Source organism: Taudactylus pleione, unplaced genomic scaffold (assembly GCF_031769625.1).
Source record: "Taudactylus pleione unplaced genomic scaffold, aTauple2 ptg001060l, whole genome shotgun sequence".
NCBI classification, from domain to species: Eukaryota; Metazoa; Chordata; class Amphibia; order Anura; family Myobatrachidae; genus Taudactylus; species Taudactylus pleione.
Window position 1 is genome coordinate 3,297,451 of NW_028285461.1, and position 15,829 is coordinate 3,313,279.

A 15,829-nucleotide genomic window follows, 5' to 3' on the forward strand; every position below is an offset into this window, starting at 1 on the left:
CGGGCTTGCGACGGAGACCCTGCGGTAGGGTCTCGCTGCCGCAAGCCCTGGAGTGATTTTGGCTCTATCCGAGCCAAAATCACTCCCACTGACATCACTAGTGATGTCAGTGGGGCCGGCTTGAGACGGTAGGCGTTCCCATGGGAACACCTCCGTCTGGCAGGCACGCCCCCGGCACGCCCACCAAAGGGGACGTGCTGTCAATCAACATCGACAGCACGCCTCCTTTGGTGCGTGACCCGGAGCGATGCAGAGCCCGTCGCTCGCCGGGTCTCGCGCATGCGCACGACGGAGCTCCCTCCGTCATGCGAATGCGCAGTGGGGGAACATCGACCCGCTTGCGAGCGTACTGCCGCTCACGAGCGGGTCTGAATGACCCCCAGATTCCAGTGCTAGAACACCCTCCATACTCGCCAGGCCTAGCACCGTGTGACTTCTTTCTTTTCCCCAAAGTCAAATCTGTACTCAAGGGAACCCATTTTGCATCATTTACTGAGGTAAAGAAGAAAACGACGGAGCTGCGGAGACAGCTGACTGTTAATGAGCTGCAGCAGGGCTTTGTCCAATGGAAAAATAAGTTTGCAGCGGTGTGTGGATGCAGAAGGGGAGTACATAGAAGGGGAACAGAGTTAAAATGTGCTTGCTATAATTTGTGTGTAATTATATGATCAGTCTCCTTACTTAATAGCCACACGTCGTATAGGGCCTTGCTTGGAATCGATTCTATAACCCCAGTGCTGTGACAGCAATGCTTGTCGCCATGCCAATGTGCTACCCTAAGCTTATGTTAATGTATGTGAAACCTTTCTTCTTTCTTATGAACCTTTTAAAACTGAAAGTAAATGAAAACGCCTTTTTTCTTTTTTTCAATGTGGTATACTTATTAGGCAGGCTAAAATGTAACACAATGAGGTGACTGTATAATTAAGTGCATCTTGGTTTTCTGTTTTATTTTTTTCTTCTGTTTAATATTTGGTAATATCCTAATTAGGGATGTGCAGGCTCGCATAGGTTTGAGTTTGCACGCCGAGTTCGGATTTTTCCCTCCAAAAAACGGGACTCAGAAAGAGGTAAAACGTCATCTTGCATGGACAAACATCATCATTCCTGGATTTTCAAGGGAAAAATCCGAACTCTGCGTGCAAACTGGAACCTATCCGAGCTTGCACATCCCTAATCCTAATAAAATATTTTTATCACGATGTGCTATCAAAAGGAAATATAATGTGAGATCCAGTATTTTTATTCAAATGTCGGCTACACGGGTACAGCAGCTCACCTTCTAACCTTGAGGTACCTAATATTGCAGCAATAGAAGTACAGTAGTATATAATTGTATCTTTCCTCTAGCGTCCCACGGATACATGATTACAGCCTGGCCTGACTATTACAGACATGACCTTTTGGCATAGCGGATAATGGGAAGTAGTGAGCCTGAGTTTCTTTACATCCCCTTAAGCTTATTGGGAATGTGCCCATCTGAACCATATTTGTACCTATTTGACCAGGCTGACACTACTGCTACGTTCATATACATTTTGTATTATTCACGATTGCCCAAAGCTCGGGCCTGTGAGGCGCTAAAAATAAAAATAAATGTCTCTTAAAGACAGGAAAGCAAATTGTTCCTTGTGAAAGCGAGAAATGTATTCTATGCATATTGGTCAAAACGCACCTGCGGGGTAAATATAATAGGCTGTGAGGTGCAGGCACCTGCAAGTTCCTGAGAAGTCTGCCCAATATTCTAAAGGGGCAATCTTTTAAAATGGTAATCCAGGTTGGTTCAGCCTTTTAAATTATTGCCCCTTTTAAAACATAGGGCACACTCGTCGGGAACTTGCCGATGCCTGCATCTCCCTGATATTGTGTGTATCCCCTGGCCTAAAGAGGTTAAGAAGTTATATAGAATAACTGGTAATAAAATTGCTCTCTATGTGAATCATTGTCTTAGTGCTTAGCTATATATTGAAGGATAGATCATAAGGCTATGCAATAAAGCTGCATACACACTAGACGATGTGTGTATGCGGCAATACCGTCATCTGCAGGGTGGTCGGCATCAGCAAGTGTATACACACTTGCCAATGCCGGACAGCGACTGACGACAGCGGGGCTACTTGTACAGCCGACTGGGGTTATCGTAAACGATCAGTGGGAACGCTGGTAGTTTTCAGCATACACATTTGCAATATTGTGAATGATAACTATATAGTTACCGTTCAAAGTATCATCAAGTGTGTACGCGGCTTAATTTACATGGTATTCCATCTTACTGTTGCCACCAATGGAGGGATGTGTGCACAGCTAGAAATATATAGTAAGTAAGACCAGGTACATATTATGGAGTTGAGTGATTTAAGGCTATGATACGAAGATATTTCTCTTTAGTTTTCGTTTTTATTTATCTATATTTATAAGAGTAGTCAAAATATATAGAATAAAGATAAAAAAAATTACACTTAATGCAGTAAAATGATTGCTAGAATGAACATGGTCTTTTATCTGATATAACAACATGGAGAAAATGACCATTTTTATTTTCCCCCACCAGAAACTGGTTGCTCAAATGAAGCAAGACCCACAGGTACAGTACAATTCTTCATTCATTCTTTTACTGAATAAAATGTCTAACTGTATATAAGATATTGGTGGCTGGATTTTGGACATTTCAGGGCTCCTGCTCTGCAACTATTTGGTGTCTAAGCAAAATAAAAATGTGCAATTCTCTTTTTGAAAGAAAAACATATGTTTATTTAAAAAACAAACACAAAAACCCTGAACAGCAGTATTCTACCACCCATGTTCTATAGGTCGCAGGATATCACTGTACCCTCCTGGACTCTATACGTCACAGGATATCACTGTACCCTCCTGGACTCTATACGTCACAGGATATCACTGTACCCTCCTGGACTCTATACGTCACAGGATATCACTGTACCCTCCTGGACTCTATACGTCACAGGATATCACTGTACCCTCCTGGACTCTATACGTCACAGGATATCACTGTACCCTCCTGGACTCTATACGTCACAGGATATCACTGTACCCTCCTGGACTCTATACGTCACAGGATATCACTGTACCCTCCTGGACTTTATACGTCACAGGATATCACTGTACCCTCCTGGACTCTATAGGTCACAGGATATCACTGTACCCTCCTGGACTCTATAGGTCACAGGATATCACTGTACCCTCCTGGACTCCTTAGGTCACAGGATATCAGTGTACCCTCCTGTACTCTATAGGTTGCAGGATATCACTGTACCCTCCTGTATTCTATAGGTCGCAGGATATTGCTGTACCTCCCGCGGTCTATGGGTTCCATGATATCGCTGTACCTCCCGCGGTCTATGGGTTGCAGGATATCGCTCTACCTCCCGCTGTCTATGGGTTGCAGGATATCGCTCTACCTCCCGCTGTCTATGGGTTGCATGATATCGCTCTACCTCCCGCTGTCTATGGGTTGCAGGATATCGCTCTACCTCCCGCGGTCTATGGGTTGCAGGATATCGCTCTACCTCCCGCGGTCTATGGGTTGCAGGATATCGCTCTACCTCCCGCGGTCTATGGGTTGCAGGATATCGCTCTACCTCCCGCTGTCTATGGGTTGCAGGATATTGCTTTACCTCCCGCGGTCTATGGGTTGCAGGATATCTCTCTACCTCCCTTGATCTATGGGCTGTAGGATATCGCTCTAATGGAGGGCTCCACTTGAGAATGGTACTTCTTACCGGCAGCATACTGTATTCTGTTTAGTATCACAGTGATATGAACAAAGTTAGCTTTTATGATTTTAGCATGTTTTATCACAAATGTTCATTGTGTATCTTGGTACCTTGCCTCTTCCTATTATTCTATCTATTTGTTGTTGCATGAATCCAGTCCTGTGAATTTCTCATAGCCCTGTGTAAGAATGGCCTTTATTCTCAGATATGTGCCGTTTTATTCTCTCCTTAGAATGCAGACTTGAAGAAACAACTCCATGAACTCCAGGCCAAAATCACCTCTCTGAGTGAGAAGCAGGTACGGGTCACAGCACTTACAGATCATACCGGTCGCTAGCGATCGTGAGGCAAATTATTCACATGGAACGATCACTAAACGCCTCTTATTTCACTGTAACCCTATTTGTGAATGGACAGAAATGACTGACAGCTGCAGTGTTGGTCAGGAGTGGGCTGTTCTCTCACCGCGGCTGAGACAGCAAAGCAATTACCGTGCAGCACAACATGTGTGAGATGTACACACGTGACCTTTTATTACTTGGGTTTGCAGACTGTAAGTTACAAAGTTCGGATGTTTGCAGAAGAGTTTTCTGTCTCTCTCTTGCCATTTCTAGGTGTAATTATGATTAAATAAACCCCATTATGTTTTCTCTACTCTGTGACATTGTGTATTACGGCTGTCTGTTTTCAATTTTGTTCCAATTGGTTCAAAATTTAAAAGCAGATTTAAATAAAAAATAAAAATCTTCACCCCCCTCAGTTTATAGATGTGGGATATCTCACTTGGGACCCTTACTAATGTATACTGGTACTTTATTTTCCCTGGTGGTTCTGTACTGCAGCTGTAGAGAACCCAATGCACGGGTAATGATGGCCCGGATAAGAGTTCCTACTTTTATCTCCTAGCTGGTGATACTTTTATTCACTTGCCCACTGCTTTATCGTTAAAAATCTATTTATTTATTTTTCTCTTCATCAGGGTCTAGAGGGCTCCGCAGGGAGACAATGGTGTAGGTGGTACTTGGAGGACCGGACACCAACAACAAAAAGCTTTTTCTGTACCAGGATACTCCAGTATTTTCCCCTATACCCTGCCCACAGCCTGAAGGCAACTCTGTTTCGTTGGTGTCCGGCAGGAGCTGGATCACCGTTATACAGTGGTGCTGCTTTTAAGGAGCCCAAGCTTTATTTTATGATTTTTTTTTTTTTTTTTTTTTAACTATAACAGAGCAGGCAGTGCTAGACAGTCCTCTGGACGTCTGCACTGCTGCTCCATCACCCCTCCGCGGCGCCACGACTCCAGCCATAGACTAGGTACTCTCGGCGGGGGTCCTAGCTAGCAGGGCTTCTCTGACCCCAGACTGCAGCTGGAATTCAAGGGGACCGGTAAGGCGAGCAGGAACCCGCGTCTATGCGCAGTCCTACCTCCGGTATCAGGAGACAGACCGGAGGCGCTGATGTAGTCACCGGTTCGTCCCAGACTCCACTAGATCACCAGGGCATAACTTTGACTGGCGCATGGGATAGCTGAGGCCAGGAACCCGATGGTTGATGTCAGCATAGAGGAGACGCTCCTCTCCCTGCGGCCCCTCCCCCAGTTCAGGGCGCCCTTCCACTGTGGTCTTGCTGCCCATGAGCTGCTCCTCTCACCCTCCGCCCCCTCAGAGACTCACGGCGGCCATTTTCTGCAACAGCCACGCTGGGTCCGGTCTCTCCTAGGAGCCAGGTTATACAGCGCTATTTCCTACCAGCCACTGCGGTCTGTGTAGTTGAATTTAGTCCCCACTGCAATTATATTGTATGCTCTGCATTATGTGACTTGTGCTAGCGCTGCTGGTATGCTGAAGTATAGGGGGTTCACTGTACCTCACATCTACTTGTATTTGTGAGGCTGTCACATACTGTATACACATACTGTGTTGCGCACTGCACTGTTCCATATTGTACATATATCTGTGTAGCTCACAGCACTGTGCCAGATTGTGTGCAATACTATCCTTGCAGCTATGTCTAGCAAAGGCAAGAGTAACAAGCAGGCTACTGCTCCTACTCTGGTTTCTTGGAAGTCCTGTTTAGCAGGTTTAGCTTCATAAGTTCTCATTCAAGATGGTTTATGTGCATCTTGTTATACGGCACCTGGCCCTTCGGCCCCTGCAGCCTCTGCTCAGGCTTCTTTTTCACAGTTGTTGGCAACAATTGCGGACCACCTAGCGGTCCCTGTGGTAGCTCCCCCTATGGGATGGCCACAACAGGTACTCCCTGCAAATCCAGTGCCTCATTTGCCTCCTCCAAGGGTAGACGTACTTTCTCAGTGCAGAGTCTGGCGGCTACCTCTACAGCCTTTCAACAAATGTTGCAAAAGGAGAAACCCTTACCTAGTAAAACTACTAAGCGTGCTGTGTTATCTTCCAAGTGCACCCAGCTCTCAGATTCTGAGTTATCATCTGGGGAGGCAGAAGACACAGACCTCTCTTCACACTGACTCCCTCTCGGGGAAGGAGGAGCCCCCATCTTAATTGAATATACCTGCACTAGTGAGAGATGTAAAATCAATTCTTCAAATAGAAGATACAGAACCCACTCCTAGGGCAACAGAGTCACTATTTAAGCGACAGTAGGTAGGTTTGCCAGAATTTCCTCACTCTCATCAGCTTACTGATCTAATTAATGAAGCATGAAATACACAACTAAAAAGTTTCAGCTGCCTAAACGCTTGATTTCTTTTTACCCTATTCTAGCTACTGATTGCACTAAATGGGAAGTTCTCCCTGCCGTAGATTCCCATGTGACACGCCTGGTTAAGAACTCTACCTTGCCTATCCATACAGCAACCTCCTTAATGGAGAATATGGATAGAAGGTTTGAATCTTCTCTAAAGTCTTTATACTCTCTTACAGGAGCTATTACTCGTCCTGCAATGGCTTTGGCCTGGGTGGCAAAAGCCATTGAGAGTTGGGCAGAGGCCCTAGAAGGCACATTTACCTCTGCTTCTCGGGAACAGCTGTTCTACATGGATGCAGCCTCCTATTTAGGAGAGGCGGCTTTGGATACTGGTCTCCTAGCTTCCAAAGCATCTGCTACTTCCGTGGTAGCCTGCCGTATCATTTGGCTTCGGTCATGGAAGGCAGATTCAGACTCTAAAAATGCTTTGGAATCTCTACCTTACTCTGGGGAGATCCTGTTTGGTCCAGAACTGGACTAGATTGTGACTACCTTGGCAGCTTCTAAGACGGCGTTCTTGCCCTATGCATCTACCACGAAGCCTCGGATTTCATCCTTTTGGTCCTTTCGTCCCCAGGGAAAGGCTAAAGGTCAGTCCTTTCCACGGCAGTCGGCATCCACAAACTCCTCCAAAGCTAGGACCAAACAGGCCTGGGATACTAAATGTCCAGCTACCAAATCTGAGGATAAGCCGTCACCCTGACAGGATGGGCCTTCTCCTGGGGGCTCCCAGGGTGGGAGGCCGACTTCTTCAGTTCGCCCAGTTCTGGCGTCAGACCACCACAGATGCCTGGGTACAAGAAGTGGTCTCTCACGGTACAACCTCTCATTCCTGAGGCGGCCCCCCCAGTAGGTCTTTTGCCCAGGCCCTCCAGTGGACCCAAGCAACTCCCTGCTTCTCAAGAAGGCCATTCAGTCCTTGCTGCACTCGGGGGTAATAATTCCGGTGCCGTCATCACAGCGATGGACGGGTTATTACTCTATCCTTCTCTTGGTTCAGAAGCCCAACGCATCTCATCGGCCTATCATCAACCTCAGGTCTCTGAACAAGTTTATCATGGTGTCCAGGTTTTGAATGGAAACCCTATGCTCTATTGTCCTGACTATAGCGGCTGGGGACTTTTATGGTGTCTCTGGACATTCAGGACGCTTACTTACATGTACCTATAGCGACCTCTCATCAGCGATTATCTTCGGTTTACTGTCCTACAGCAACATTATCAATTTCAAGCGCTGCCTTTTGGGCTTTCTACAGGTCCACAGTTCTTCACCAAGATCATGGCAGTTATGGCGGCCCATCTTCATCGGTAGGGGATCAGACTGCTCCCATACTTGGACAATCTCTTGCTCTTAGCAAGCTTTCCAGAGGTTCTTCACCGCCATCTACAGGTAACCATTGCCTTTCTACAAATGCACGGCTGCCTGATCAACTGGAAAAAGTCTTTCCTAACCCCTTCTCAAAGAATGGTGCATCTGGGAGCCTTCCTGGATTCTCAGGCTCAGAGAATCTTCCTGACAGCAGACAAAATCTCCGCACTACAGCACCAAGTGCGCAGGTTACTCCACAGTCGCCGAGTGTCAATTCACTCTGCAATGCAGACCTTGGGATCTATAGTGTCCACCTTCGACATGGTGGAGTTCGGCTCAGTTCCACTCCAGGCCCCTACAACACCTGATCCTCTCCAGGTGGAATGGGCTGCCCCATCTGATCAGATCCCAGACGATGGGCCTCTTTCCGGAGGTTCGTCTGTCCCTCTCCTGATGACGACAGATGTCCTACTTAAACAAGGGTCGTCCCTTTTGGATCCTGGAATGGGTACTTCTCACCACGGATGCAAGCCTCCGTGGGTGTGGCAAGTGACCAGCCAGCACTCCTTCCAAGGACGCTGGACTCCAGCCGAGGCAATCTTACCAATCAACGTCCTAGGACTCTACAGAGCCCTCACTCTGGCTCAGTATCTACTTCAGGGCAGGCCAGTACAAGTACAGTCTGACAACGCCATGGCAGTGGCCTACCTCAGTCACCAGGGAGGAACTCGAAGACGGTTAGCAATGGCAAAAGTGTCACGCATTCTCGCATGGGCCGAACGCATTTCCCAGCCATCTCCGCAGTGTTCATCCCAGGGATTCTCAATTGGAAAGTGGATTTCTTCAGCCGTCACTACGTGCATGCAGGGGAGTGGCCTCTACACCAAGAAGTCTTTCAGCTCCTGGTGGACAAATGGGGTCTACCGGACATGGACCTCATGGCCTCACGACACAACCACAAGCTTCCAGTGTACGGGTCCAGGACAAGGGACTGGACGCATTGTCAGTGGAGTGCGTCTTCCATTTGGCGTCCCTCTTCCCTACAGTCTCCCTTCTTCCTCGCATTCTTCGGAAGTTCAAGCAAGAAGGGGGCACAGTCCTGTTGGTAGCTCCAGCTTGGTCCAAACGCCATTGGTACTCCGATCTCCAGAGTCTCTCCATAGACCCTTCTCTCCAACTTCCTCAGTGACAGGACCTGTTGTATCAGGGTTCCTGTCTACATCCAGACCTGGCCCGTCTGTCTTTGATGCCGTGGCTCTTGAGACATCCCTCCTAAGGTCTAAAGGGTCTTCCAGCTCTGTGGTCCTCTGCCTGGATTTATCAACGGGTGTGGCATACATATTTCCAGTGATGTGCTACCAGAAACTATGACCCTCCAGGTTTTTAGGGTTTCTAGAATCCTTTCCTTTCTTCAAGCTGGATTGGATATCGGACACCGCCTGGCTTCTCTGAATGTGAACGTCTCTGCTCTTTCCATTTGGTTCCAGTGCAGAATTGCTCCACTGCCTGATGTTCACACTTTCCTGCAGGGTGTTCTCCGTATACAACCTCCCTTTGTCCCTCCTGTGGCTCTGTGGGACTTGTCAGTGGTTCTTCACACACTTCAGGAACCTCTATTTGAATCCCTGGACTAAGTATATGTGAAATGGTTAACTCCAAAGACTTTTTCTTCTGGCTATAGCATCTGCCCGTAGGGTATCTGATTTAGGGGTGCTCTTCTGTCGCTTCACATTCTGATTTTTCTTCAGAACAGGTCTATTCTTCGAACGCGCCCTGGCTTCCTTCCCAAGGTGGTCTATCGTTTCCACCTTAATGAGAACCAGACCTCTCGACGGATGATGCCGATTTACATGAACCGTACTGGTTCCATCAGGAAAACTGATTCCCTCTTTGTCCTATTGTATAGGGATTCCACAAGAAGGGATGGCCAGCTAACAGACTGACTCTGGCCAGGTGGCTTCTCATGACTGTCTCACAGGCTTACACGCAGGCTAGCCTTCCTGTGCCGGCTACAGTATCTGCTTATTCTACTTGCTCTGTGGGTCCCTCGAGGGCAGCCTGCCGTGGCGCGTCTGCCGAACAACTGTGCAAAGTGGCCACGTGGTCTTCTGCCACACCTTTTTAGGTTCTATGCCTTTGATACATTTGCCTCTCAGGATGCTTCCTTTGGACGTCGGGTTCTCCTTTCGGCTCAGGAGCGTCCCCGCCCTTGAACAACTTTGCTTTGCATGCCCTGAGCCACCCTATGGATCAGTAAAGCACTGGTGCAGGAGCGTTTGGGCGTTTTTAGATGTCAATCTGTCATGTAAAACTACATTCTGTGTAATCTATTTACGCATCTAAACCATTTGGGTGCGACGAGCGCTATAAGTAATGGAGTTGACCACAATCAGAAGAACAATTGAATTCCTCCTTTGGGCGTCCAATACTTATCGCCACCCAAAAAACATTTGAATTCCCCCCCTCTTGGAGTCTTTCGAAATAATATACTACGGACTTAGGGCCTGATTCAGCAAGGATCGTAGTTGCTTATACGCAGGCAATCGGCCGATTAATTCGCACTGCGCGTGCTTACCATTGCAGTGCGCGAACCAGACGCTGCGATCGGGACTGCGTTCGCAGAGGATACACAGACCCATGGCAGATTGACAGGAAGTGCCGTGTGTGGGTGGTGACGGGGGGGATGGTCAGGCGAACGCCGGCGTGTCAGTGCATTTAAACGGCGCTGAATGGGCCTGCATAAATTAGCCACTGCGATACCAGACACAGCCTGAGGCCTCATAGAGTGCAGTGAAGTTAGCAATTCCTGAGTGAGGTCTTCCCTGCCTTAACTGTGCGTATGGGTCCAATGTTACCGATTTGTTTAGCTATGTTGCCCAAGTATACTGATGTGAGTAAGGGGAAGTGGGCGTACTAATGTCAGGCTGCGATCGCAATGCGAATGCACACATTTACATATCGCCACTGATATTAGCAATTGCGTTGCGTGCGTATAAGCAGAATATAGATCCATGCTGAGTCAGGCTCTTAGACTGTATCCCAGGATTCGGAGGTAAATGGTACAGCTACATATATAAATCTGCATGTGTGAGTGTTCCCAGGTTTGTGCTATGTTGCATTTGAAAAGACCTTATGAACAAACCTGCCAAAGACGTCACAATGCTGACATCACCAGTCACTGTACTGTACTATCAACAAGTGTAACACCACCGGAGAATGAATCTTGGCACATCCTTATATTTGTTACAGAGATCATGTTAACAGTTGCCGTAGACTGAATTAAGCTACAACATGCAAAATATTACTACCCCTCCCTCTCTTGATAATGCCAGAAGAAATGAATAGATTTTGGTGATACCTAATGTTACATATGGAAGTATTATACCAGGCGCTGTTCCCATGCTTTGGGGATTGTGTGTAAAGTTTTTCTGCAAACAGTAGCTTTCCAATGATTAATGTAATGGACCTGTGTTAATCAGGGGTGATAGATTGGTCTGTTGGTATAGGAAGGCCGTTTCCCTTCCTACACTAAAACTGTACAGTGACTCTCACGGTTTAGAAACCTCCGTGCTGCAGTTGACTGTCCAACTGTGTGAATGTCACTTTTTTGTCAAAATGAAGATAATTTTTAGTACAAACAACCAATCCAAGCAAAGCGTCCCTGTTTTTCACAAGCTGGTGTACTACTATGAGGTTGGGGAAAAAAACAAAAACAACCAGACAGCCATAAAATTGTCCATATTGTAGTGTGGCCAGGGCAAGCGAAATTGAATAACACCTTTATTTCAAGGGCATTTGCCAGATGCCTCCGTTGTATGCATTCCATTTTTTAATGCAATCTTTTAAAAGACAACCTATCCTAAAACAATGCCATGGTGATATGTAATATGTGAAGGTAATTCTATTGCTGTGTTTTACCCTGATTTTGTAAAAAGCTAAGTTTATTATTATTTTAATTATTGATTATTTCCTTCCCACATTATCACAAATGGCTAAAAGCCCCCTAAGCGCATCTAACAAATGATCTAACGTGGTGCCGACTAACGATACTGAATTATAACCTTTATACACTCCGTCCTATACCTTCTAATATCCTGCCTATACCTTCTAATATCCTGCTTATACCTTCTAAGGATGATGCTAATTTGCGTACGCAGTCATACAGTAAATAAAGACTTCAGACCTAGAATCTGTGGTTCCAAAGCACAAAGTATTATTCAAGTAAAAGTACAGTCAGTTACACGCTATTGATCCAGACACAATTCGGCGCAAAGGAATTATACAGACCCAAGTACAGTATAGATACGCAGCGCTTCCGGACCAGATGTTAGGCATCAGCAAGAAACCCCTCGTCAATCAGCATTCAGCACGAAGACTAAGACCCGGTGTTGGAGCACACATATTTATACCCCCCAGGAATAGACAAAACAATAGAGAAGTTTGTTGCTGATGCCATTGGTTCCCAAGGGGGATGCATCTGTTACAGAGCGTTTAACAGGCTGATTCAAATAGACACAACCCAGCCTCTAACAACTTGGGGTCTCTGGTTTCCCGCCTCATGCAACATCCTAACAGTTGTTCATATAATATACATTTTGTTGCTTGAAGTCTCTGCGGTCCATAAGTTGAGAATGCATGATGCGATCTCCACACCAATAATACCGGGATTCTGTTGAAAGAGTACGCATCAGTACAATACCAAACACGGCTTACTTATCATGTATAAAACCTTAATTACCAAATAATCTTTATTTCACAGCATTTATACTCTATGAACAAACTTAAATCTTATACTTTAAAGCTTAAGGAACCTTGTATGTAAATATGTAATGTAAGTATGCGGGGTTTGATATAAGGACGCTAGTTAACTTGGGACAGATGCGTGCGTATTTAGCTGATAAACAGCGCTTTCATTCAGGGTCTTATGCATTCGCTAATATGCGACTAGTTAACAGCGCAATTGTGCGTATTAATGTGTATATGAGGAATGGTGAAAGATGCAATCGCATGATGCTAATAGTAATATCGCCATATGTACTTAAATGTGAATTTATCTAAAATGGCGCTTGGGCAGCCATTCGCAAAATGGCGTCTTGCAATCATTTCCAAGATGGCGTCTTGCGGCCAGTTGCAAGATGGCGTTGCTGCGATTCAATTTTAAACTGATCTTGTCTCAGCCAATAATCCAGCTTCGACACGACTGAGGAGGGTATTCAATTACAGGCGAAATCGCCGAACGGCCGATTTTGCGGCGGATTTCAACCAATGACGGCGGAAAACTGCAGTTTTTCACCTAAAAACTGGAGAAAACTTTTGTCTCCAGGGCAGGTGAAAAAATTAGCAAAATCCCTATTTTTGGTAAAAATGTGGGTATTTCTTACAGAGCCCTTTGGACACACCCCTAATGATAATTTAGTGGGGGGAAAAAAAACGGTAAGTTGCGCACTTTGTCGAAAAACGGCCTCTGAATTTTTTAATTTTTTTTTCAGTTTAATGTATTGGGGCTGGTATTTCCGAGGGCTATGAGGATGCGCCAGTTGTTTTAAACATCGCACGTGGCTGGCGCAGGCGGTTTTTTATAACTGCTAAAAAAACACCTGCGCTAGGCAAGTGCGATGTTTAGAACACTTGACGCATCCTTATGGCCCTCCGAAATACCAGCCCCAATACGTTAAATAAATTTTTCCACGGAAAAAAGAAATGTTGACCAAAATTTCAGAGGTCGTTTTTCGCCAAAGTGCACAACTTACGATTTTTTTTTCCGCTAAAGTATCATTTAGGGGGCTGTCCAAAGGATTCTGAAAGAAATCCCCACATTTTTAGCTCAAAATAGGGATTTTGCATTTTTTTTCGCCTGATCTGGGATGGTGAAAACTTTTGCTCCTGTTTTTTTATTCGCTAATTGTGTTTCCGCCTTTTTTTGGCGAAAACCGGCTATTTTCGCCGCTAATTGAATACGGCCCTCAAGAAATTGATCTGATTTTGCCTAACAGACTGGCTATCCGATCACTGTTTTCATCTGTGTATCCTAATCCATCAATCTCCAGACAGGTAGAAATCATTTCTGCTATCTTGGAGATCTGCAAACCATGTACTTGGTAGAGTGATGCAGGATAGAGAAGTACCACCTTGGTACACAGTCATTTTCTCTACAGAATGGAACATCAAACTGGGACAGACTTAAGCTGCGTACACACTGTGTGATATACTGGCCGTTCAAACGAACTACTGATATATTGCGAGCGCGTCGGCGGGTGTGTGCCAGCGATGTGTGTGAACGACTTTGTTCACAAATATATCACATCGGCTGTGCAGCACAGCAGATGCCCGATATATCTGCAGATATATCCGTGCATTTTCTGGTGTGTACAGGTGACCTGCCGAAATCCCGCACACACGCTGCAGGGACCCAGTGGTGAGTGACAGCTTAAATGCCCGTCCAGTTGTGACTTCAGGCTTGACACACTGGGTGGACGACTGGTAAGTTTATTTATATGCACTTTCCAATCGTTCGATAGGACGGCAGGTTGACCAACCTATAGTGTGTACCCTGCATTAGTATAAACACATTATTTAGGTGCATTATTTAGCTTGGTAATGGAATGAGCTGTATTATTGAATTTATTTAATAACAATTATCTATAGAGTGCTTACATATTACACCGCACTTTTTGGATTGTGGGAGGAAACTGGTGCACCCAGAGGAAACTGCTGCAAACACTGGAAAACATACAAACTCCACACAGATAGGACATTGGTGGTCATCGAACCCAGGACCTCAGTGCTGTGAGGCAGCAAACTAATCCTTGCACCACAGTACTGCCCACCCATGTGTGACAGCATATGACATAGATTATAGTTCACCCAGCATTAGGAAGTACTGGGAATACTTCAGTTTTACGGTCCCTTTTATATTTTTTGACATTACCAATTTCATACAGTGTGACTTTCCTATTGCGCTTGAATCCATGTTGTTCATACAAATTATGTTTAATGTAACACAATGTAGAAAGCGGCTCACTTATATAGAGGTCTTACACCTCCGACAACAATCCATGATAAATTAAATCTAAAAATAACAAGGTCTGCTTTTAAAGCAACGAAAAGCACTTAAATCCTGTATTTTTAGGCCTTGGGGGCTTCTAAGTGGGCTGCAGTAATGTTACCCAACTGTGAATTTATTATAATGGTTTAGGAATGTAGAGTTCTATTTTATTCAGGAGCCGCACCGCAGGATGCCAGCTTACACTTAGACATACACAGAAATGGACTTCAAATATTTATAACGCAAGTCTTCTGGGGTGCGGCGTATACACATTCTTTCTTTTCGTTGCCCCTGTGTGATGAGGTATGCTTAGTACAGCTCTTTCTTAACAGGAAGTTAAGCATTTTACTATTAAAGTTATGTACAGCTGTAAGGCCTTCTGAATAAAATAGTCTCCAGTAGTAAATCCAGTGGTATGGCGACATAGGGTGTATTCAATTAGTTTCGCTTCCGCGATAAAGTTTCGCCTGCCCGACTTTCCGCCTACATCGCGTGTTTTTGGACGAGGAAACTTATCGTACGGGCCCCCGCTATTCGCCCTATTCAACTCCAAACCACGCGAAAACGGCAAGCCGAGAAGTTGGAACAGGTGAAAAGTGCCGTCAGGAATGGGGAAATCAGCCTGAAACCCCCCCCCCCACCTCCCAAAAAAAAGATGCTCTAACATTGGGGATAGCCCTACTTAAGTTGTTTCAATAGCTTCTTATTAGCGCCTTTGCACAAGTGGTGAAGAATGGCATTAAGCAGTATTTTTTGGTGTACATAAGTAGCCTTGTCACATTTGGGATATGTGAAAATGGGTGCTAGCATATTTTAAAGTCTCCAAAGTGAAGTGAACAAAAAATCGTGAAAAATGCACCTGCAATAAAAAAAAAAAAAACACCTGGCCCATCCTTGCAGACCCCCAAAACTTCTATTTCGCTAGTTTTTATGCTTGCCTCCCCACTTTTTACTTTTTCACCCGCAAAATGAAAGTACTTTTTTGGGGTGTTAAGTTTTTTTTCCCGGAACTTTTTGACGT

The 15,829-nt window shown here is 45.5% G+C and overlaps 1 protein-coding gene across 7 annotated transcripts in view; it reads left to right on the top strand.

Annotated features, from left to right (window-relative positions):
- The window catches only part of PHF21A (PHD finger protein 21A), a 126,211-nt gene that overhangs the window by 39,000 nt on the left and 71,382 nt on the right, over positions 1-15,829 (top strand). For all 7 annotated transcript variants that reach the window (XM_088461518.1, XM_088461522.1, XM_088461516.1 and 4 more), the window contains exons 3-4: positions 2,552-2,584; positions 3,967-4,032. In XM_088461518.1, coding sequence (XP_088317644.1) covers positions 2,552-2,584; positions 3,967-4,032 — 99 coding nt within the window. The remainder of the gene's footprint in view (positions 1-2,551; positions 2,585-3,966; positions 4,033-15,829) is intronic.